Here is a 23,288-nt window from a genome sequence, read left to right as displayed (position 1 = left end):
ATCATTTTTGAGAGCACAAGTTTGGTTTGGTTTCTTCTCTCTACATCTCCTTCTTAAAGGGAAAAAGTGGGGCGTTGAGGGAAAGAACAAGGGTTGAATTCTAATGTCTGTGATGGTTTTGTCCGTGTTGGGTGTAAGTATAGAACAGCCTTCACCTGTTAAATAAGCTCAGTTTTGGAATCAAATTAGAGTCCTGCTCTGCTACCCAGAAGCTTCTACAGCAGTAATTCCTGGGCCTCGGTTCTTATTTCTCTGTTGCCAGTTTTTCTCTTTGTTTGGCGGGGGACAGCAACACACCAACCAAAATAACAACCTGCCCTAGACCAGCATCTCTGGCCTTCTGCGAGTCTTCCCCGAGTGTGCTCCTGGAGATAAGGGTTCAGGAATGAAGGAGCGAAGAGTCCTACACACTTTTTACTGCACCCGAGTGCACACAGACGTTCTCCTGTAACACTCGAGAAGGTGACGGTTCTCCTCTCGCCCAGACCCTCCTCCTCCCTCATTTCAGGTCTGAGCGTCCAGTCTCAGCACCTCCTTCGTAACCCAGCCGTCACTAGAGCAAATTTAAAAAGCACCACATGATGGCCTGAGCTGTGGTTGTCTTCTTGACTCTTAATTTGGATCATTTTAAAGCTACCCTTCTCAGTCCTGCCTCAGAATAAAGTAGATTAGATGATAGACTCTTAGGAGTACATCCAACAAATCCAGCCATTCAGCATATGCTTCCTTTGAAGGCTCCCAAGTAAAAGTAATTTGCAGAACTAGGTAACAGTAAAATCAGGACTCAGATCTGGGCCTTTCATCCGGGACTCTTGGGCCAGCACTGGATAGAGGCAAAACTGTTGAACTCTGGTCTTTCAGAACTTTTTCCTACCCAAGGATCTTTTCACTATTCCAGCTGATGGATAACCCCTGCTCTCGTCCCATGTTCTGTGTGCAGTCTCCCAGCTGTGACTAGCTTAAAGTAGAATGTTATATGGGAAAACAGTACTAGGTGACAGAATTGGACAGAAGCTTGCCTGAGACGTGTTTTGATTAGTGAAGGGCCATAGTGGACTTCTAGCTTATGCTAGTTGGCTTAAGATGCAGGTGCACAACTGAAAATAAAGACAGATGTTTTAAGCCTAGTCATAGGTGTGCATGGAATTCCAAATATTTCCTTACATAACCAGTCTCATTTGGATGAGAATACTCTTCCTCCCCCAGAACTCCAGCTGCTTTCCTTCTTTTTGGGACCATGGTTTGTTGAGATCTTAGAGACATAAGCAAGAGTCTTTGGAATCCCTGGTACTCAAGTTTGAATAGAGCAGATGCTTATCATGCTTGATCATCCTAAAGTAGTCGCCCTGTGATCTGGACTGATGGCTTCTGTTCCTAGGCTGAGTGTGGCTTGATACCTCTATCTGCTTGCCACCAATGTCCAGGTGTTGCCTGTTTCCATCACCTGTCTCCTAGCTGTAACCCCAGAGGGAAAACAAGAGGGGGGGTGCTTTGAATTGTGACCTCAGCCATCAAGAACAGCCATAATCAAGCCCCTCTGCGTAAGGCCCTTTGAAGCTGGAGTCATAGGGTCAAGTAATTTCTGGTCTCATGGCTTTATCGTGTCGATATCGTACATAGAAATTATTAGATTAGACTACACTTTGCTACTAAGGCATTGAGAATACATAATGCTGTTTTGAAAGAATAAAATAGCACTCCTGCTGAAAAATGGAAACCTCAAAACAATATAAATTAAGAAGTTATTTTAGACTTTGCCGCCTTCTCAAACACATTATTCCATTGCATTAAAATGAAAGATAATGACATTTCTTTCTGGATTGTAATAAATATCCAAAGTGAAAATCTTCTTGCATTTTTCCATGGAACTATAAATGTGGAGTGGGGGTTTTCTGTCACTTTCCCTTCATTAATTTTAATGCTCACGAAATGTGTCTTTTTGTAAGTTCTTCATGTCTAGCCCTAGTAATGGGTATTTAAAATCTATGCCTTGGTTAGTAATCTTGGTTTGTAATATCGTTCTTCAATAAAGTGACTAGATCTTGGTTTGTAATATCGTTCTTCAATAAAAGGAACTAGGACTCCTTGGGGAAATGACTGATTCTAGGATGGAACAGGAAATATACGAGATGGGGCTTGAAGTGTCTTGTAGTGTCAGAAAGTAAGGAAGTGCTCAAAATTTCCACAATGATGGGGCTGTGTCAGAGGGACTCAAGAGCCGACGGAAAGATCTCCCAACTGTCTGAGTAAGAAAACAATTAAAGTAAGATTGGGTTATAATTATAGCCCAAAGTATAAAATAAATATCTGTACTAATAGAAATATGTGATTAAATAAATAAATGAATAAATAAAGAGTAGACCAGTCTCCTGTGCAGAAGATTTCCCAACAATTCAGCATAAATCCTCACTCCTTAATTGTGGGTTGCACATAATGGCTTTCTTCCGATAGTGGCAAGTTTGGGAAGGGGGAAAAGAAGCAAGTCCAGAATGGAGATGCCTGACAAACTCTCAGCCAGGTGATCAAGGTTAAAGTCAGCAGTGATACACCATGCTAGTGGAATGAGCCCTTCATATGATGTGATGAAAATGGCCCTTGGCCTCTAGAGTTTTTGTCCCCCAAACCCATAATATTAGTCTATTCATGAGAAGAACAACAGGTAAATCCAAATGGAGGGACATCCTCTAAGATGGCTTACTGGTACACCTTCAAACTGTCACGGTCATCAAAAACAAGGAAAGTCTGAGAAAGTGGCCCAGCCGGGAGAAGCCTAAGGAAACAGGACAATTAAATGTAAATATGGTGTTTTGGATGAGATCCTGGTTCAGAAAAGGGACATTAGATATAAAATTTAAGGAAATCTAAATGAAGTATGCGTTTTAGTTAATACCTTAGTATCTGTTCATTAATTATAACTAACGTATATATACGATGTAAGATGTTAATAAGAGGGAAACTGGGTATGACATATACAAGAATGCTCCATATTATCTTTGCAACTTTTCTGTAAATAAAAAACTATTCTAAAATGAAACATTTGCTGAAAGAAAGGATATAGTCAGGATTTGGGGGCGATTTAGGAAATGTTTCCCCCAACTTTTCTTATTTCCTTTTTGGATAGTGAGTGGGTGCCACCAGCGTAATTTTGGGCACGCGTATACTTCCTTCTGCTCTTGAGGTCAGCAGAGTTATATAGAGAGAGAAACAGTTAACTTGTGAAAAGTCCAAATGAATAGGGGGAGTGGTGTATCTGTAGAGTAGTGTTTTGTGTTGCTGATGTCAAGTTTATTTTCCTCTGTGGGGGAATGATACTTCGCAGTTCTTATTGGCACTGTCTCCGTGATCATATTCCCTACCTGTCATAAGCCGGGTCTTGATTTGCAATAGAGAAGTTGGGGCATAAAGGGAAGGGGATTGATTCTTAAGGAAACTGCATCTGCCTGCACTCCAAGAAGTACGGGTTAGAGATTCACAGAGAGACTTCAGCTCTGCTTTCGGCTGTCTCGTTGCATAGATCTGAAACACACATAAAGATTGCTCTGAAATGGAAGAGCAGAATCAAGAGAAATTTACCAGATGACTTACAAATTCCATGTGAGGCAAAATTAATCTCAGAATAGGGGCGCCTGGGTGGCTCAGTTGGTGAAACCACTGCCTTCAGCTCAGGTCATGATCCTGGAGTCCTGGGATCGAGTCCCGCATTGGGCTCCCAGCTCGAGGGAGTCTGCTTCTCCCTCTGACCTTCTACCCTCTCAGGCTCTCTTTCACTCTCTTTATTTCAAATAAATAAATAAAGTCTTTTAAAAAATCAATCTCAGATTATTGGTGAAAGATACATTCACTTTTTAGGATATACTCAGAGCTGTAGAGCCTATTACTGGAAGTGTATTAGTTGATAAGTAATTATTATTTTTTGCTAAAATAGTGCTTCATGTTATGCTTGGCTTTTTACAAAAAGTAGACAGTTGTTAAGCAAACTACTGTGATTTAATGTGGTCAGAACTGGAGGTTTTGTTCTGGTCATTACATGTTCCACCCAAGTTAATTTGGTTATCTGGCCTTGCAAAGTGGGAAGGATGGCAGGTCAGCAGTGGCAGAATGGCTGGAAACTGAGTCATCTTGACAAAATGTGGTGGGAAATTACATGCTGTGGTTGCCTCTCTCTGTTGGCTTCTGTCTGCCTGGAAATTGCTTCTGTAGGAAGGAGGCCAGTAGAGCACTGCACGTTCTCCAGCATATTATTTTCTTCTGAATTAAAAGCTCTAGCAACTAAAGCTTATGTGGGATCGAGACTTAGCTAGGTGGACTGTCCTGTTCTGATAAGGTGTCCTGGGCCATTAACTTCTCCATACCCCAAACAGTGAGGACATAATGGCCTGGATAAAGAAAGGATGTTTACACTGTGATTGCCTCACCTCATTGTTCCCTCCATGGCCAAATCTGTAAAAGGCACCTTTCTTTAGGAAAGAATGAGTTCATTATATGTAAGGTGCCATCTATTGGCATCAGTCGTCTGTCTTGCAAAACCACACTTTGACTAGGGAGGGGAAGTGTGCCATCCTCTCCCCATCTGTTCTTAAACAGATGAGCTCCTTCTGTGATATTTCTCCTGAGACGCCAATCAAAGTCACGAGGAGGATGAGATCTGGAATGCTTTGCCTGCATCTCTACTATGAAATAACCAGCAGCTCTTACTTATGACTGGTCTCATCCTTGCTAGAAGTTGTTTGGGGTCCTGAGTTTGAGCATTTATTCCTCAAAAGTCTATAAAGCTGCAAGTGAAACTTCATGGTCCTGCTTGTTTTCTTCCGAAAACAGACCTTTGCAGGCTAACCTCAGTAACCCAAACCTTGCCGAAGGGCGCTACCATATCCAGACTTTGGCTTGACATCAGCAGGTAACACTTTGTCATATTAATTGCTTGCAAAATCCCTTACTCACCCAGCAGGCCTTCTTAAGTGGCTCAGGAGCTTGGCCTTGCTGCTCTAAATGTCTGACCCTGAATCAGAAGATGAGTAGGTAGGCCTCGTGTGCCTGAACCAGCTATAAGAAAGCAAAGTGTTTTCTCTCTTCCAGAAAACTTGCAGGAAACGATGGTGTGACTTCCCAGCGCCTTCCTCTTCTTTCCTTCAGTAGTCGACTTGTGTTGGAATACTTTGCTTTCAGTGATTTTTAGTTGAAAATACAGAACAGGAGGCCACAATGATGACATCATTTTAACAAGTATTGGCTACTGCTGACTGCTTGGGTGGGGGCGGCCCGGCAACGTGATGGTCGCTTAAAACGCTTTCTCAGCACCTCGTGGGCATAGAACCCCACTGTCACCCTAAACACATCTGCGCTTCTTCCGAAATGCCCTCAGATGCAGCTGCAGGGCAGCTACACACCCGTCGTCTGGAGTTTCTGTACTTCCGGGCCAAGCCTTTGGCTCTGGAACCAACCGAACTGGCCAAACAGGAATGTAGCAAACGATCCCGTGATCTGAGTCATATTAACTATTTATGGGGAGGAGGTTCGTAAGACATGGTTACAGGGAGCACATGCAGGAGGTGCCCTGCCAGGACATGCCTTCCTGAGGTGGGCAGACATATGTAATTTGTAACCCACGACCCAGTCTCAGATCTGCATTCTGAGCTTTGGATTATAATCAGATCAGACTTTAAAAACAGACTTGGCTTTATACTGGCTCTGTCGGTGCTGCTAGAGTTAAAAAAAAAAAAAAAAGATAAAAACCTGAGCAGTTAGAGAAGATCCATTTTCCTCCTTGAGGAACTATTATTAACTTTGTCCTCTCTTGGGGGGTAAAAAGGATTTTATTTTTCAGTTTAAGACTTCAGGGAACGTTCGTCTTATCTTCAGCAGAATCAGCTCTTACCATAAAGAACAAATCAGTGAGATCCATCTTTGTTGGTTTAACAACTTTATTATGAGAAGATATGAGCCCTGGAAAGGACAAGACCAGGCTTTCTCAATGTAACTCACTGAGTGAATCCTGACACTATGTGCAAACTGAGTTGTCTTTCAGGGATTGGCATGACCTATTGGTGTCATTGAATCAGTACAGCCCCTGAAGGTGAGCTTGGGCAAAATTATTCTCTCTGCTAGATGTCAAATAACAATGTAAATTATGTTGATTTTCTTTAGAGAGCATCAGAGAGCTCCACTTACGGATTCAGCAACAGATACTGAGCCCCTGTGGTGTGTCAGGCTTAAGGACTTGGGATACAGGGGTGCTTGGGTGGCTCAGTCGGTTAAGCATCTGCCTTCAGCTGAGGTCTTGATCCTGGAGTCCTGGGATCAAGCCCCTTCTCTGGCTCCCTGCTCTGTGGGGAGCCTGCTTCTGCCGCTCCCCCTGCCTGTACTTTCTCCTCTCTCTTTCTCTCTCTCAAGTAAATAAATAAAATCTTTAAAAAAAAAAATAAAGTACTTGGGATACAGAAATGAGAAAGACACAGCCCCTGCCCTCAGTATGGTTGCAGCCTACATGTACCAATAGGGGAGGCAGAGCCTAAACGGAATATTATAACACACTCTGATAAGAGCAGTATTATGAAAACAGTGAGAATTGAAGCTCAGAGAAAACCTGCTATTTCTAACTGAATGCCACAATTTAATTTTAAGCAGCTAAAGACTCATTTACTTATCCCTGTTGTTCTTTATAAGAAAGCTGACTCATAAAACTGGCTCATGTTTCCGCTGTGACCCTTATCTGTCACGTGCCTTGATTGTATCTGAAAACCCCTGCAGGCCAGGGACCACTGCGGATCAGAGTTCACTCACAGGCTCCTACGTAGTAGTTGGACCATTCTTAAGGTTGCATACACCCTAGGATATTGTAGTCTTCACTGCAGAGGAGGGTTTATAGGAAGCCAGGGATTTTAATAAAGTAGCATTTTCCCTCCACTTTCTTCTATCCTACTTTGGCAAACTTTTCTGTGAAGGACCAGATAGGAAATATTTTAGACTTTGCAGGCCATACATTTCCTGTTCTGCTTCCTCAGTTGTGCCACTAGAGTAGGAGAGTTGCCACGGACAACATGTCAACAAATGGGCATGGCTGCCTTTCAATAAAACTTTATTTACAAAGCCAGGGGATGGGCCACATTTGGCCCACAGGCCATAGTTTGCTGACCTCTGCTTCATAAGCAGCATTTTTATCAGTCTTGGTGACATCTAAAGTGTACTGACCAATAGGCTGTAAGGAGTAATGAGCAGTAAACGTGGGGTCAGGAAACCTGTGTTAAGCCCTCGAGTCTCCCTGGCAGCTTTCCTTTGATCCAAGTCTGTGATTTCCTTCAGCCTCAGTCTTCAAGAAAATGAGGTGATGGACAAAATGACTTCCAAGATGCCCTTAACTGGCATTCTCTATTTCTGGAAAGACAGGAGTCTGCTGATGAAATTCACCATTAATAGGAAATTTAGAGAGATGTTTTGCATCCACAGGAATCTGGGTGGACTGGAACATGCATGGATAACGTTTCACAAAGTGAAACTCAGTAGAAAGAATTACAGTGTAGTACTTAGGTTCTAAGAAGATACAGACCTGCAGACCGGACGGGAGTGTCTGGGGTGAAGTGGCGCAGGTGAAAGGTTTGGGCTGATGACTGGCTCGTTGTCGGTCGACAAGGTGGCTGCCCCGCAAGGCAAGGTAGCTTTAAGCACCTTAGCAGAGAAGCGTGCCCAGCAAGAGAAGGGAAGGGCTCCTTCTCAGCACCGTGCTGACAAGACGGAACCTAGTGTTGTGATCAATATTAGACACCACCCTTGAGATCAGGCTTTCACACCCTGGAGAGTGTCCCGAACAGAGGACCAAGGTGGCGAGGGAATTCGCTGCCCTTGAGAGGAGACTGAAAGACATGGCAGGTTCGAGAGTGGGGGAGGGTGCAGAGACCAGAGATACCACAATGGCTAAACTTTGAGTTCCTATAGAAAATTACTTTTCAAAAAAATTTTCTGTCTTTACATCTCGGTTAGTACTCAAACTATAGTAGGCACTCAAATATTTGTGGAAAGAACCCTCTAAGTATGTGAAGAACGTTCAAGTGGAAGAACCATTCTACTTGATCTCGGTGGCGTCAGTGGCCCGAAGTAGGACTGTGGGAGGAAGCCACAGGTGACTGCCTTGGTCTTGGCATGTGGCGGGGCGGCCTGCATCCTTGTGCTTGGGAAGCAGCCCCCGTGCTGCTTCGGGAGTCCACAGGGTAATCTTAGCATCGTCTCTCCAAGGCCGGTGGTCATCTGGTAGCCGTGGTTACACTCAGCTGCCTCAAGACAGCACTTCTGTCATGTCACCTGAAGGCCTCTTTGGTGCTGCAAGCGTGCTGTGTGTGTATTTTTCTTCACACGCAGGTTTCCTGTCTACACTCATTTCCACAGTGCGGTGAGGACTCGAGATGTGTGAGGTGATTTGAGCTATTACGCAAACTGACATTTTAAAATATTTACATGTTTCTTTCAATGTGTATTAGAAAAAAATAAAGCCAGCACCTCATAATTTCATAGTGTGTAAGTGCAGGCTACGTTGGAAAAGCAAGTAAATTTAAAGTTGATTTACTGAAAAGTATTAAGTACATAGCAGTACCTATATATTCCGATATGGCAAAAGTTGAGGAAGTAGAATATGAATAGTGGAAGTATGCTCTAAGTAAATTTTTTTTTTTTTTGGTTTGACAGAGAGAGATCACAAGTAGGCAGAGAGGCAGGCAGGGTGGGCAGGGGTAACATGCTCCCTACTGAGCAGAGAGCCTGATGCGGGCCTGGATCCCAGGACCCTGAGATCATGACCCGAGCCAAAGGCAGAGGCTTTAACCCACTGAGCCACCCAGGCACCCCTCTAAGTAAATTTTATTAAACTCTCAACTAAGACCTATAAAAGCCATTTTATTTTTCTTACTAGTATCCCATCTCTTTCTTCACCTCTAATAAGGCAGTTTTTCTCTATTACACAGTCCCTTCACTGGACAAGACTCAGATGATTTTTTTTTCTTTTTCATTAAGAAAAAATATGCAGTAATGCCCCTAGAGAAAATTCCATAAGAGAAAAAAAAAAATACAGTGAACAAAAGAAGTCTTACAAAATTCCACCACCCAGCTTCCCATTGCTTTTGTCCCCCTCCAGCATTCCCTCCTGTCTTTGAACCTTGTGTCAGATTGTCCTCATGGAATAGATGGACTTTGTATTTTTCACTTTAAATGTAGCGTATCAAATCGCTTTATTGCAAACTCCTCTTTGCTGCATGTTTCCTCTCAGCATTGTTGGCCACTTGTCATTCCTCAAAGCTAACACAACCGTTTCTCATACTTCACTTTGAGCCTGATATCTTGGTGAGTTAAATGGAATTTACACTGTGGTTCAGGTGCTAGAGTTTCAGACTCTTCTCCAAATACCTTCCTTTAGGAAGTTTTAGACACCCTCATTTTACTCGTCTATAATTTTCCTTGGTGTTTTATAATTTAAAGTTTTTGCTTAAACCCTATCATTCTATTTTATTTTATTTTATTTTATTTATTTATTTTTTTTGGTCTCTGATCTTCCTAGGGGGTCTTGTATCTGTACTATTCTCTTACCAATTCACAAATGTTTCTTTCTTCTCCCATTTCAGAATGTTTCAAAAATCCATAAGAACTCCATGTCCCATGGATATAGGTAGCTGATACTCTCTGGTTTTACCCTGTTTAAATAAAGTATTCCTAATGTACTCATCTCTATTACCTCGTTCCAGACATTGAAAATATGTACCTTTTTTATATGTATATACATATAAGCAAATTAGTGTCATATTGACTGTTCATTATCTGTGTGTAGCTTTCGTTTTTGGGTATGCTTCACGGAAATGTCCATTTCACTATGATAGGTCAAGACATGGATGAGATCAGGACTCATGATAATTCACTGTATTCATAGTCCAGATATGTGGGCAATTAGAGATGTAATGAGTGTTCTATAGAACGTGAGCTCTGAGGGTCCCTGGGTGGCTCAGTTGGTTAAGTGTCCAACTCTTTGATTTCAACTCAGGTCATGATCTCAGATCAAACCCTGTGGCGCGGTCTTTCTCAGTGGGAAGTCAGCTTGAGATTCTCACTCTCCCTCTACTTCTGTTCCTCCCTCTGCTCCTGTACTCTCTTTCTCTCAAATGAATAAATAAATCTTAAAAAAAAAAGTTGTTAACACTGAAAAAAATAAAGTTTAAATATCAAAAAAAAAAAAAAAAGTTGAGCTCTGTAGAAAATGTGTCCAGTATATAGAAAAAAATAATAACTGTTTGTTCTTTTTGTGGATTTTTTTTAAAGGCTGGATTACAGTGGACCCTCCAGAGAATTTTTCTTCCTCGTATCCAGAGAACTCTTTAACCCATATTATGGCTTATTTGAATATTCAGCCAATGACACATACACAGTACAAATAAGTCCCATGTCTGCTTTCGTAGACAATCACCATGAATGGTAAGTATTTTTTTCCCCAACACTTCCCTTCAGTTGACTTTCTGTGATATTGGTTTTTATAGGAACCCACATTTCTTAACGCTTTCCTCCTTGGAGAAAAACCTATTTTCAGTTTCATTTGACTCTTACTTTTGTTGTCAAATTTAAATATACAGGCATTCTCCAAGCTAGGATAGATTATACCCCAAAAGACCAATTTCAAGTGAACTGGATAGAATTCAGAAGATGTTCCCCCATTGGAAGGGAGTTCCAGATGATGTTAGGTTCTAGGCGAAATACCTAGATCCCTCTCTGCACCCTTGGGCATCTCTGACTGAGGTAGGGTGGGAGAAGGTCCTGTCCCGGAGGTCAGACAGCTTCTGGAGCAGCCTTAAGGACGTGGCCAGTCCTGGGGGTGGAGCAGAGCATCTGGGACACTGGCTGGGGGCAGTGATGGCATTCTAGAAGGAGGGAGTGGAGGGTGCAGTGCCCTGGAGGAACGGATGGTAGACGAGAGCCCTGGCAGAAGGACATGGCGTGGAGTCCCAGCAGTGGCTTACCCTACTAGCCGTTGACGTTTATAGCCAGGCATTGCTCCTTTCCGAATTTTTCACACAAAATCATCCAGGAAAACTGGTATAGGATTCCCCTCTGAAGATTGTTTATTCTAAAAATCCCAAACTGCACTCTTTCCAAACATCCATACATCTTTTTTAATCCCTGCAATTTATACACGTTAACTATCTTTATAACCCCTCTTTGCTTGCTCCTGCTTATTTCCACGGAGAGTAACAACAAAAAAGAGCATAGGAAGGACTCAAAAAAGAGCGTAGGCAGAATGGGAGAAGCTTCTTGGGTCCATGAAGGTTAATATCGGTGGGCGGAAGGCGTTGACGTGAAGGACTTAGTCTTCAGAACAGCCCCACGCGGCTGCGGTCTGCGGTCCTCTCCGCGGAGTCTGTTGCACGTGTGCTAAGTTAGGTGGACAAAGAGAAAAACAAAGTTTCTGGATATTAATCTTAAACTGGCTACCTAATTCTGAAATTACAAATGCACTGTATGAACCTCAACATGGATTTACGCCTTTGGAAGACATTCGGACTTTCCTGAGGTAGAAGCCGCAGTACTTCTGAAAGGGAAAATAAGGGACCTCTCAGCAAATCCAGTCATGACCGATATATTTAGTAAAGTTTCCAAAATGATTCAGAGTAGAACTGAGCTTTCAAATTTTAGAGAACCGAATGGCCCATGAGGAAACCCCCCCAGATGTTCACAAGCATAATTCTTGGATGGTGACAATTATCAGCAGGGGTTTGAGACAGAATAGAGATAGGAGCCCTCTCACTCTGAGATGGGGCTTTTCCTCAAAAGGGGATTGCTAGTGGGTTTGTGTTAGAGAAATCCTGCTGATACTCATGCAAACAAGCTCGAAGGAGACATTTCCCCCACCACCACGGTTTCATTCTGTCATCTCTTAAAAGCAGCTTGGGGAAATTTCACAGGCCTGCTCTTGGGGAATTCATGGTGTCCATGTGGGGTGCTCTATGGTGGATATCGTTGACATGAGACGGAGATGGAGCAGTATCTCTCTAAATACCAGAGTAAAACAGATTTTTTTCAAGTAGATGTGAGTATTGGCCCAACGGAGACCCAGGTTGCAGTGCACTTGAACTCTCAGGGACCTCATGTAAGCAGACAGCCTTAGACAAACTTGCAATGGTGCGAGCTAGACCACATTCTAGAAAGCAGGTAGGACCACCTAGCAGCTGCTCCCTGATGTGCAAGCTGCCTTGTGCTCTTCCTTCACAGGTTCCGCTTCAGCGGGAGGATTCTTGGCCTCGCACTTATACATCAGTATTTGTTGGATGCCTTCTTCACTCGGCCCTTTTATAAAGCTCTTCTCAGAATGTAAGAGAATTTTGATTGCTTGTGTAATTAACATGTAAGAATGCAGTATTTCTTTCATTAAAATGAAATATTTTATTTTTTCTTTTATGGGCTTGTCATTTACGTGCTTAGATTTCTGAAACTAATGCGATTTCAAATATGGTTACTGTGTTTTTCCTGATCTTCTCCTTCTGTCTTGCCCCTAGAGTGTTAGTTTTGCTTTATTCCGGAAAGTTTATTCTCATTTGTTGCAACACATGTTCCTTCAAAACAACTGTACTTCAAATACAGTACTGGAATTCCTGTGGTATTAATGCTGATTATTAATAGAATAGTTGTGGGTTAGTCTTGGTGACTCACAAACCCCTATCCTTTATGAGAAGCATTTTATATTTTGCTTTATGCAGACTTCAACTGCTAAGTTTTCATTCTCCTTTGTTTTTGTCTTATTTTTTTGTTTGTTTGTTGGAGGTGGGCTCTCCCATATTTTTCCTGAGACCTCCCTATATGCAAGACAGTAATTTAGGATGGCAGATGAAAATCTCGCATATCCAGAACCTTGTCTTCATTGTTACCACAACGAAAGATTGCAATTACTGTAAAGTGTAGAGCAAACAGTTTCTGTCCTATAATCAGGGGTCATTTACAAGGCGGAACAGGAGAAGGCAGCTGTCTAACAGGGGAGTAGTAGCTCAAACTTGCAGTGGGGAAGCACAGGATGACTGCTGGGTTCAGGCCAGCTCGTTCCCTGACCAAGGTCATGTACCTGCTTCGGTAAAATGGAAGCCTAGACTTCAAATGAAAACAAAGTCTTTCTAACGGGTTCTTAAGAGGGTCAGCAGGAAGACTTTTTGCTTTCCTCCCTTTTGGCATCTGGACAGATGAAACCCTGGACAACCGGGCACTGTCCGTCTGCCTCTCTGGTTCCCCCGCCCCATTTTGCCTCTTCCCATGTCCCTGCCTTCTCTCATCTTCTCATTTATGTCTCCTGGAAGAGTAGTCTGTGCTCATGTGCCCTCAACACACTTTGGCCTGGCTTCTTTCCCACCAGTAACCTCTAGAAGCTTTTTTTTAAGATTTTATTTTTATTTATTTGACACAAAGTGAGAGAGAGCACAAGCTGCGGGAGCATCAGGCAGAAGGAGAGGGGGAAGCAGGCTCCCTACTGAGCAAGGAGCCCGATGTGGGATGCGGGGCTCGACCCCAGGATCCTGGGATCATGACATGAGCCGAAGGTTGTTGCTAACCAACTGAGCCCCCCAGGCGCCCCCCGTAGAAGCTTCTGAAGAACGTCTTTCAGTCTCTATCTCACTGGACCACTCTGCTGCTTCTGCTGTTGTTGAACACCACCCCCCCAACCCCATGCACTTACTCTGAGTCTTTCCTCCACGGGTGTCCCTGAACATGTGCCTTCTCCTCTGGGCCTCATCACAGTTCGTGGTGCCAGTATTCTCAGGTGACTGGTCGGAAATCAGGAGTCGCCCTCAGACGGAGGCGGCAAGTACGCAGTGCCTGCTCCACTCTTCCTCCCTCCCCCTCCGTTGCCTTGGTGTAGTTCACACATCGTTTATGGTCCTTTTTCCCACTGAACTCGTGTGGCCTCGGGGAGTTCTTCAGTTTACAGCCCTCAAGACCGGCAATTAATCCGAGTGGGCTTGCAACATGAGTTCATTCGCCACCCCTATTTTGATATCCTTCTTTATGCGCCCCAATAAAACCATTTACTAATGCCCACGTTTACCTCCTAAGTAAGTCTTAAATGCATCTTCTCCTGTCCACCCGTAATAGCTGTGCCCGAAATATAAAACTCTTGTTTTATTTTAGCCAGATTACCATACTGGTCAACTAATTGTCTCCACCATCTAATAACCACCCTACTTTCATATTAAGTAATTCTCTGTACTGTGACTTCCAGATAGAACAATTCAGAATCACATTTCACATCTGATCATGTCATTTCCTGTCCTGAAACCTTTTGGTAATTCTGAAGCACCAAGATCCTTAAAATGATATTCAAAGCCTGGTCCCAGCAAGCCTTCCCAGGCTTCTCCGGACATTCTGTCTTGTGGTTGACACTTGGATCCTTGGATCCAGTATGCTTGAGTGTCCTCCATACTCCATGCCCTTGTGTGTGGTTCCTGTTTGTCTCTCCTTCTCCCTTCTGTCTCCCTTTCTTTGTCCACTCCCCTTCACCTCTCTAGCTTTTAAAGAGCCTACAAATTTTGACGTGGCTATTATCTACTCCAGAAAGATTTTCCTGAATCTCCAGTTGAAGTAACTGTTCTGCATTCTTGCTGTGAGAGCTCCCTGTATCTACCTTATCTGGGTTTTTTAAAGTGGAGTGTAACACACATATAAAAACACACACATTCTACGTGTTTGCCCACCTTCGGCTCTCACCATCACCTTATATTAATTTACCTTCTTGTGCACCCGTCTCTCCAACTGGACGATTAGCTCCTTGAGGGCAGTAACTGTCAAGTAGCTGTTATGATGTCTGGCACGTACTTGATGCCTAATAAATGTTTAGGTGGAACCAAGCAAAATGGTCTTTGAAATTAGGCTGATGGGAGGAAATTTCAAAACAAAACAAAAAAATCAAAGTAAAACAAAGCAAGTCAATTGTTACCACTTTAAAATAGGGCCATAAAATAGTAATTCCACCTCTCTCCGTGTAGAAAGAAGAGAAATATTGCAAACCATTATAATTGTAGAGAGAGTCTGTGGCTTGCTGTTCTCAGAAACACAAAGAATAAGGACCATAAAGAAAAAGGGGACACATATGAATGTGGGTCACAGAATCTAGTCCTTGAGAAAAAATAACAAAGTGAAAGTACAGCATAGAAACATACAAAAAATTTCGGATTCGGGGAATGATGTTTTAAGGTAGTGTAACATAGCCAAACGAATCTGGGACTCAAGTTGTCAACCAGAGTTCTATTCCTGCTCTGGCGTTAATGGCGGATGACTGGGCAAATGGCGGCCACCCTTTGCATCCCAGTTCTGTGTCTGTAAAAGAAAGGATAGGCGGTTGCTTTCAGGCATTTTATATATCCAGGTTTTTAAATCTTATGCCAGACTTCTGAATTATTTAGCTAGTCTGGTTACTGAATTTGACTAAGAACGTTGCAAGAATCACCATTCATTTAGTTGATCTTGTTCTTGCCTTTAATTCTTGGAATCTTTCCTTGTGTCTTTGGCATTTGGCTGATAGTCATACCTACATATTTGTTTCTGTCTGTCTGTCGTCTTAGTCTGTGTGACCTGAGTGATCTAGAATACCTGGACGAGGAGTTCCACCAGAGCCTGCAGTGGATGAAAGACAATGACATCCATGACATCCTGGACCTTACATTCACTGTGAACGAAGAAGTTTTCGGGCAGGTCTGTGACTCACTGGTGACTAAGTGTGATAATTAAGGACTGTTGGTTGGTGAAGAATTAATTCAGTGGCTAAGATCGTACACTTACTTATTTGTGGCTTGTTGGGTGGTTTCAACCCAGGTCTGCATACAGTTACAATAATTTTGGTTACAAAAATTATTTTAAAGCCAGCTACAGACGAAGGTGTTCTGATTTACAGATTGTGGTAACTGTGTGTTATAAGCTATATAACTATTTGTGTGTTATAAGCAATCTTTTATTTCCAACTAAAATGTCCAGATAAGGTATTAAAATTGTCTTGTGTAAAACATAGCTTCTAAAAGTCCATGCTACCCCAGAGTTGAATATTCAATTATTTAATTGACATTTGTATTTAACTCTCATTCATATTTAAGAATGGAAATTGGTTGTTTTGAAGCTGAGGGAAGGTAAATAATGTTTTGGTGAAGGTTTGAAATCATAATTGGTTTTTTTCCCAAAGTTGGTGGAAGGGTTGGTTTTAAAAGATTCTTTCAGAAATTGTAAGCTGGTTCATAAGTAATATTCTTATTTAGACGTCAGTATTTGGCTGCTCTTCTAAATTTCATGTTGGAAAAGAAGTTCTCAATTTAACATTCACTCGAATGTAATTCTGCTTCATTAAAGTAAATCTTTAATTAAATATTGGCTTTCTATATGTAGTTGATTGTGAACCCTAACGGAATTTGTGAAAATATGTTTTTGCCAAGCATTCATATAGCAGTGGGCCAGAATCTGGAGCCAACTGATTTTCATTTAAAAGCCTTACTTGTTTAGTCAGGGTTCAAAACTTAACCTTCAGTACTTATGATACATCGATCTGTAACTACTGGGGCTTTCAGACATCAGCTCAATGCCTCGTTTTTCCACAGTGCCTGGGCTCTGTGTGGCTCCATGGGGCACCTCCCCCGGCACCCCCCCGCCCCCCACCTCATGGCTGCTTGTGGGATGTGCCGGGCCAGGGCCAGGACGGGTAGCTGGCTGGCTGATTTCCGCTCACTGGGAGCAGTGTTCTCCCCACATCAAGAATGTTGCTTTATGTTCAGCCCTTTTTTTTGTTGTTTTTTTAAATTTCAGATAACCGAGCGAGAGTTAAAACCAGGGGGTGCCAACATCCCCGTCACAGAGAAGAACAAGAAGGAGTACATCGAGAGGATGGTGAAGTGGAGGATTGAGAGGGGCGTCGTGCAGCAGACGGAGAGCCTCGTGCGCGGCTTCTATGAGGTGAGGACGGCAGGAGTGGGCTTGTGCGGAGGGGCTCTGGGATACCGCAGTCCATCTGACTGCGCTCTCTGTGCGATAGCTCCCTTCTTCTTTTGGTGGATTTACTGCTGCTCTTTTGATTTAAAAAACTCCAGTATATTTTTAATACGTTTCAAGAAGACGAAAAAGCCTTAATGCCCTGTTAGACGAGATCACTGAATTAAAATGATCTGAGGTCAGGTAGCATTTCACGATTTAATGACCGCTAACAGCAGTTAAGTCGTACGTCTTACTCATGCTTAGATATCAGTAATCACAGATCTATGCGGTATGTGAAATGATGGTATCTAGGGTTCAGATGAGTTGTTGCAAATACTCCATGTGACTTCCTGCGGAGGAGCACTAGACTTTTTTTCAAGGAGAAAAACAAACTGGATTCATCAGTGGTCAGTTTTATAAAATCAAAATTCTGTTGAGAAAAAGATCATCCATCTTGTACTAAAAATACCTTGTATTTGTTGAGAGCTTTACAGTTTTCAGAGTGTCCACACAGAGTGCTTCCAGAATATTCCTCAGCCTCCTTGTGTGTTCCTTTTCTGATGAGGCTTAATTACAGCTGAGATTTCTCCTGATTCATAAGCCGTGCCCTGCATTCTTTTTACTCCACAGGTGGTGGATGCCAGGCTGGTGTCTGTTTTCGATGCCAGAGAACTGGAACTGGTCATCGCAGGCACAGCCGAAATCGACCTGAGTGACTGGAGAAACAACACAGAATACAGAGGAGGTGAGATGTGGTTTAGAGATGGCTGGACTTTTAGTTTCACACTAAGGGGAAGCAAATGGTTAGCGCGCCAGTCTCGGAATCCAGGACCGGCAGAGTACTTTGTATTCTAATCATAGGTCTGCTGCAGTCTCCTCTGAGACCTTGGGCAAGGTACGTTCTCTTCTGTTCCTAGTTACCTCATCTGTCAAGTGGAGGAAGGACGGTTTACACCTCATCTAAGGATGTCATAACTCCTAATTGTTGGTGAAGAAATGTGACCATAGGAACACTAATTAATTGTTTTATGGTGTTGTGAGGGAAGCCCTGAGGAGCTCACGTCCAGCTGGTCAAACTCCACCTCTCTACATTCCTCCGAAACCTTGAAGTCACACACCCTCTGGGCCTCCTAACGAGCACACACAGTTTTTCTACATTTCACTGAACTACTTCCAATTATAATTCACAGTTGAAACACATAAATGGAATAAGACATGGTTCTCAAAATTCAAGATGTTTATTGAAAAGGCCTTTCTAAATTCAAGCATTAAATTCAACTGAAAAGGAAGCTCCTATAAGATTATTTAAAACAATTATATGACAATTCACCACATGGGAAGCTTTACAAGTGGGATTTCTGTACATCACTATAAGTTTTCAATTAGTAATTGCGCTTGAAGCCATTGGATTTAATGCTGAGTCAGGACACTTTGAAAGGGACCTGATGAGGATCCAGAGTTTAAGTTTTTAGTTCATAACTTTAAGCAAAGAACACATTTTCTGAAATTTATTGCAGGGTGACAGTTTTCAGAAAGTCACGACAAAGAGCAATTGTTTTTGTTTTGATTTTGGTTTTTTGGTTTTTAACTCAGTTCAGAACGTAAAAGGTTAGCAGTAGTTCTGAACTTGGGAGTGAAAAATACAAACTTTAAGTCACTGAATGAATCACTCAGCAGAAGAGACTGAAAGCTGAACATATCTCCAGTTATCTGTACATGGAAACAGAGATTTTGAAACACTTTTTCAAGTGCGGAGTAGAATAAAAATACCTTAACATTTGCTAAATTGCTTTTGTTCTTGCCTTGGCCCCTCCAGCTCATTGCCTGCCGGGGGCTGGCCTTGCTCGCCCATTCTCTCTGAAAGGCCGTATTAAATTGCAGTCTCTCCTGCTGCTATTTATGAAACCAATTCCTGCAATGTGTCTCTTCCAGCTGGCCCCATGTATAATCCATATATGGCCTTGGTCATTATAACTTTGTTAACTGAGCTAGAGCACAGTTTCTCCAGCGCGCTGTCACTCTTGCATCTTACCATAAATCTCATTGGCTCTTCCCGCCAGGGAATGCTCACAGCAGTGCTGTTAACGCAGTCAGCCATGTTTGCATTTACATACTGTAAGCTTTTCGTTGCCGTATGTGTCTGATCAAGTCCCTGTTTCCATGGTTATTGTAAATCTTGCCAAATGACATCCTTGGGAAGACAGTGCTCTGGGGGGAGGCAGGGGAATGGCTGGGACACCCAGCTGTTTGCTAACCCAACTCCCTGGCACCGAATGAGGAGGCAGCCTGCTGCCACTGGCCGTATGTTCACAAGGCAGCTGTTTATAGAGAATATGAAGAGATATTTTCTGTCCTCCTCCTCCAAAAGGTTTGGCGCAGACAGCAAAGGAGAAGCAAAAAGGGGCCAATTCATAAGGTCAGAAAAGCTAGAAAGAGCCAATGTACTTAAAGATGAGAAAACTATTCACTTAGCACCAATGAGCTCATCTCTGCCAAATGGATGTGGAGCCTTTAAATCTCCGTGTTCAATAGAAGTACATTTACTCTTCACCTGGATCCCTTTCTTGGCCAAAGGGCACTCAGCATCACTGATCAGATGATAAACAGTAAGGCAAAATTCCCCCCAAACTCTACAGCCACTGAAACACGCGAGCAAAAATTCAAATTAAAATCATTTGTTACCCACCTTTGCTTTGGATTTATTTCTGCTGACTTAGAATTAGAGTGGCTACATCACATTGTGTCAGTGAACCGGTTTGGATCACTAATTGTTCCTTAATCCTTGTCAGCCCTCTCTCTGCACTTAACTTTCCTTCACTGGAAGATTTTGGAATCTTCAATATTGCCTTAATCCACCCTGGGGACGAGATACTTTTGACGTTTTATTCAATTCTACTAAAATACGGGATAAAAATAACATTTAGATTAAGGATTATATGGGATTTATTAGTTGAAGAAATTAAAGTAATAAAATTATTTTTTCCTTTTCATTTGTAAAAAGTGATTTGATTTAAAAATCTGAACATTATATATAATTTTAAAATAGTTTGCAATTACGTATTTATTTGTATAATTATGTGATGACTGTATCTCTGCTTTACCAGAAGCCTTGTCATCTGTTTTCCTTGCCTCTGTTACCTCTAAGCTTACTATAGTGCTTGTTATAGTGATATTTGAAAATTTCTTAAATGAATGACCAAAAGAGTTAAGCATTTCCAGTAACAGCAATCATCTTTTTCAGAAATGATATGGTTAAAAGAACAACTTTGTTGTTGTTCTTTCCACTTGTTTTATTTACTGACCACTAAATGGAAACAGAGACCTCCTAGCTTCATCCAGTGTTGTTTTTGTTCGACTTTTGACACTCGTGTGATCATATTTACAATGTTACTCCTTAGTCTTAAACGATAAACAACCTTTAAAGAATCCAAGATGATGATTTACATCTGGAGGTCTTTCGTTGACATGTCATGGTGTCATGTCATCCCAGCACAGAAAAGTTAAGGTAACATGAGCTTTTCTGTTTGGTTCGATAGGGTATCATGACAATCACATCGTAATCCGGTGGTTCTGGGCTGCCGTGGAAAGATTCAACAATGAACAACGACTAAGGCTGTTACAGGTAAGATGCCACTAGTTAATATTTTTAATGCATTAATATAATTATTGTTGGAATTGCATATTTTTTATAAATGCTGAGTACTCAGTAATTATACCCTGTGCTTATCTGCAAAGGAGCGATACATTATTTCAGACTCTCCTGATTGCATGGTTCTGTTGCTCCATTACTACGCAGAACGTTCCCAACCAAGTCCAAGTATTTCATTAGAATTTTGAGTACGTACCAACTCTAGTCCAAGAATCCCAGGAAAAACACCTGGCTTCAGGGCAGTCAGTCCCTTCAAGAGGTCCCAGGTCACTCTGCAGGGCAACATCCCTAACAACAGAAAGTGGGTTTTCAATCCCTTAAGGAAGTAACCGAGTCTTTGATAAAGAATCCTTTCTTTTCTTCCATCTAACTTTCCACAAATTTGAGATAACAGTGAAGTTCAAGGACACGGGAAAAACCAGCTCATTATTTTCTTGCAGTGCTTATAGTTACATGGCAATTGCTGGTTTATTGCAGCCAGAGAAATACCAAACACGAACAAGCCTTCTGGGTACTTGGGCTCAGCCTTACAAGGAGACTGTCTTAGCTCCTTTGGATCAAGTCTTAGGAGTCTTAGCTCCTTTGGATCAAGGATCTGGTCCTCAAATTTATTCACCTCAAGCTGACTGGGGACTGATGCTCAGCAGACTTAGGTTAATTGACACTTTGTGAATCTGTAGTAGGAAATGGACCCAGTTCAGTCTTCTCAGCTGGTTAGCTGTACAGAATGCCTTATCCGCTACCAGCCCTCCACATCCTTTTCCTTTTTAATTCACTCTCCTTCCTTAGCATTCCCCAGCTCTTTGTCAAAATTCCTGTGTTCGGTTATCCCACACCCATAGAGTGTAGCCTTCCGGCTTTTCCACCAGTGACAGCCGGCTGCTCTTCCCGAAGCGCCGTGCCCGTGAGTGATGCCCTGTGTCTCGTAGTAGCTAGTCTCTTGGTTTCACTATGTCCTTCTGTTTTCTTGGTGGACAGTTTGTCACAGGCACGTCCAGCATTCCCTATGAAGGATTTGCTTCTCTCCGAGGGAGCAATGGCCCAAGAAGGTTCTGTGTGGAGAAATGGGGGAAAATCACTGCTCTTCCCAGGTAAGATAAGAACATTCTTTACTGTCTCTACAGTGCTCTGGGGAGACCTTTAACTTACGTATGTATTGATTCACTACTGTTTTATGTTAAAATTTTGGGAGGGTGGAAAAAATCTTTTCGAATGAATTTATCTTTGATCACCTTTCTAAATGGAGGAGTAAAAAATCTTCCTGTCGCACTTAAAATGCATATATACATATCATTTTCTTCTTTTTTGTTGAAGTGAAATTGACCCATGCTGTTACATTAGTTTCCGGGGTACAACATAGCGATTTGACAAGTCTGTATGTTATGCTGTGCTCACAGGTGTAGCTGCTGGCTGTCCGGATACATCATAATTATAGTGTCATTGACTGTCTTCCCTCTGGTGTGCTTTCCATTCTCATAACTTCCTCTTTCAGTAATGGAAACCTGTGTCTCCCACTCCCCTTCTCCATTGCAACCACCCTCCATTCCCCCTTCCCTCTGGCAGCCATAAGTTTGTTCTCTGTCTTGATGAGTGTCTTTCTGCTTTTTATTTGTTTATTCATTTTCGTTTTTTAGATTCCACAGATAAGTGAAATCATAGGGTATTTGTCTTTCTCTGTCTGACTTATTTCACTTAACAGAATACTCTAGGTTCATCCATGTTGTTGCACATGGTAAGACTCATCCTCTTCATGGCTGGGTAACATCCGTGTGTGTATGTGTTTGTGCGCATGTGTGTGCGATATGAGCGTGCACCACATCTTCTTTATCCGTTCATCCATCAGTACGGATTGCTTCCACATCTTGGCTTTTATAAATAGTGCCGCAGTAAACATCGGGGTGCATATATCCTTTTGAATTAGTGCTTTCATTTTCTTTGGGTAAGATTACCCAGTAGTGGAATCACTGGGTCACATGGTATTTCTCTTTCCAGTTCTTTGAGGAGTCTCCAAGCTGTTTTCCACAGAGGCTGCACAAGTTTGCACTCCCACCAACGGTGCCCAGTGGTTCCTTTTTCTCCTCATCCTTGCCAACACTTACTATTTCTTGTCTTTTTTATTTTAGCCATTCTGACAGGTGTAATGTGGCATCTCATTATGGTTTTGATTTCCATTTCCCTGAGGATGAGTGATGTCGAGCATGTTTTCATGTGTCTCTTGGCCATCTGTATGTCTTCTTTGGAAAAATCTCTCTCCAGGTCCTTGGCGCATTTTTAATTGGGTTATTTGTGTTTTTTGGTTTTGAGTTGTATAATTTCTCTATATTTTGACTATTAAGCTATTACCGGATATATCGTTTACAAATATCTTCTTTTAAAATACAAAATGCATCATAACCAAAGCATCTGTTAACTTTAGTAAAACAACGTTGGTCATCACACTCTGGCTTCTTATGATTATAGCTGAAAAATTTAGGTGTTAACTGAAGCGCTTGTTTTGTGTTTATATTAATAACTATTTAGAATCGCTTCGCTAGAAACTGCCATCGTGGTTTTTAAAGAATATGAAATCATGTTAATGTCCTCTGTGTCTCCTTAGCTTAGATGGTACATGCCTTCATTCCATGTGCTCTCTGCATCGCCTTCTCACTCGTAATAAGATGATGCATTTCTCTGGAGTGGCAAAAAA

The 23,288-nt window shown here is 42.2% G+C and overlaps 1 protein-coding gene across 1 annotated transcript in view; it reads left to right on the top strand.

Annotated features, from left to right (window-relative positions):
• The window catches only part of HECW2 (HECT, C2 and WW domain containing E3 ubiquitin protein ligase 2), a 307,281-nt gene that overhangs the window by 270,338 nt on the left and 13,655 nt on the right, over positions 1 to 23,288 (top strand). The window contains 7 exon segments of the mRNA XM_046019114.1: positions 10,291 to 10,443; positions 12,232 to 12,330; positions 15,564 to 15,693; positions 16,789 to 16,935; positions 17,584 to 17,698; positions 20,490 to 20,575; positions 21,581 to 21,693. Coding sequence (XP_045875070.1) covers positions 10,291 to 10,443; positions 12,232 to 12,330; positions 15,564 to 15,693; positions 16,789 to 16,935; positions 17,584 to 17,698; positions 20,490 to 20,575; positions 21,581 to 21,693 — 843 coding nt within the window.

Source organism: Meles meles, chromosome 9, assembly GCF_922984935.1.
Source record: "Meles meles chromosome 9, mMelMel3.1 paternal haplotype, whole genome shotgun sequence".
Lineage (NCBI taxonomy): Eukaryota > Metazoa > Chordata > Mammalia > Carnivora > Mustelidae > Meles > Meles meles.
This window is presented reverse-complemented; position numbering and strand designations above follow the sequence as displayed.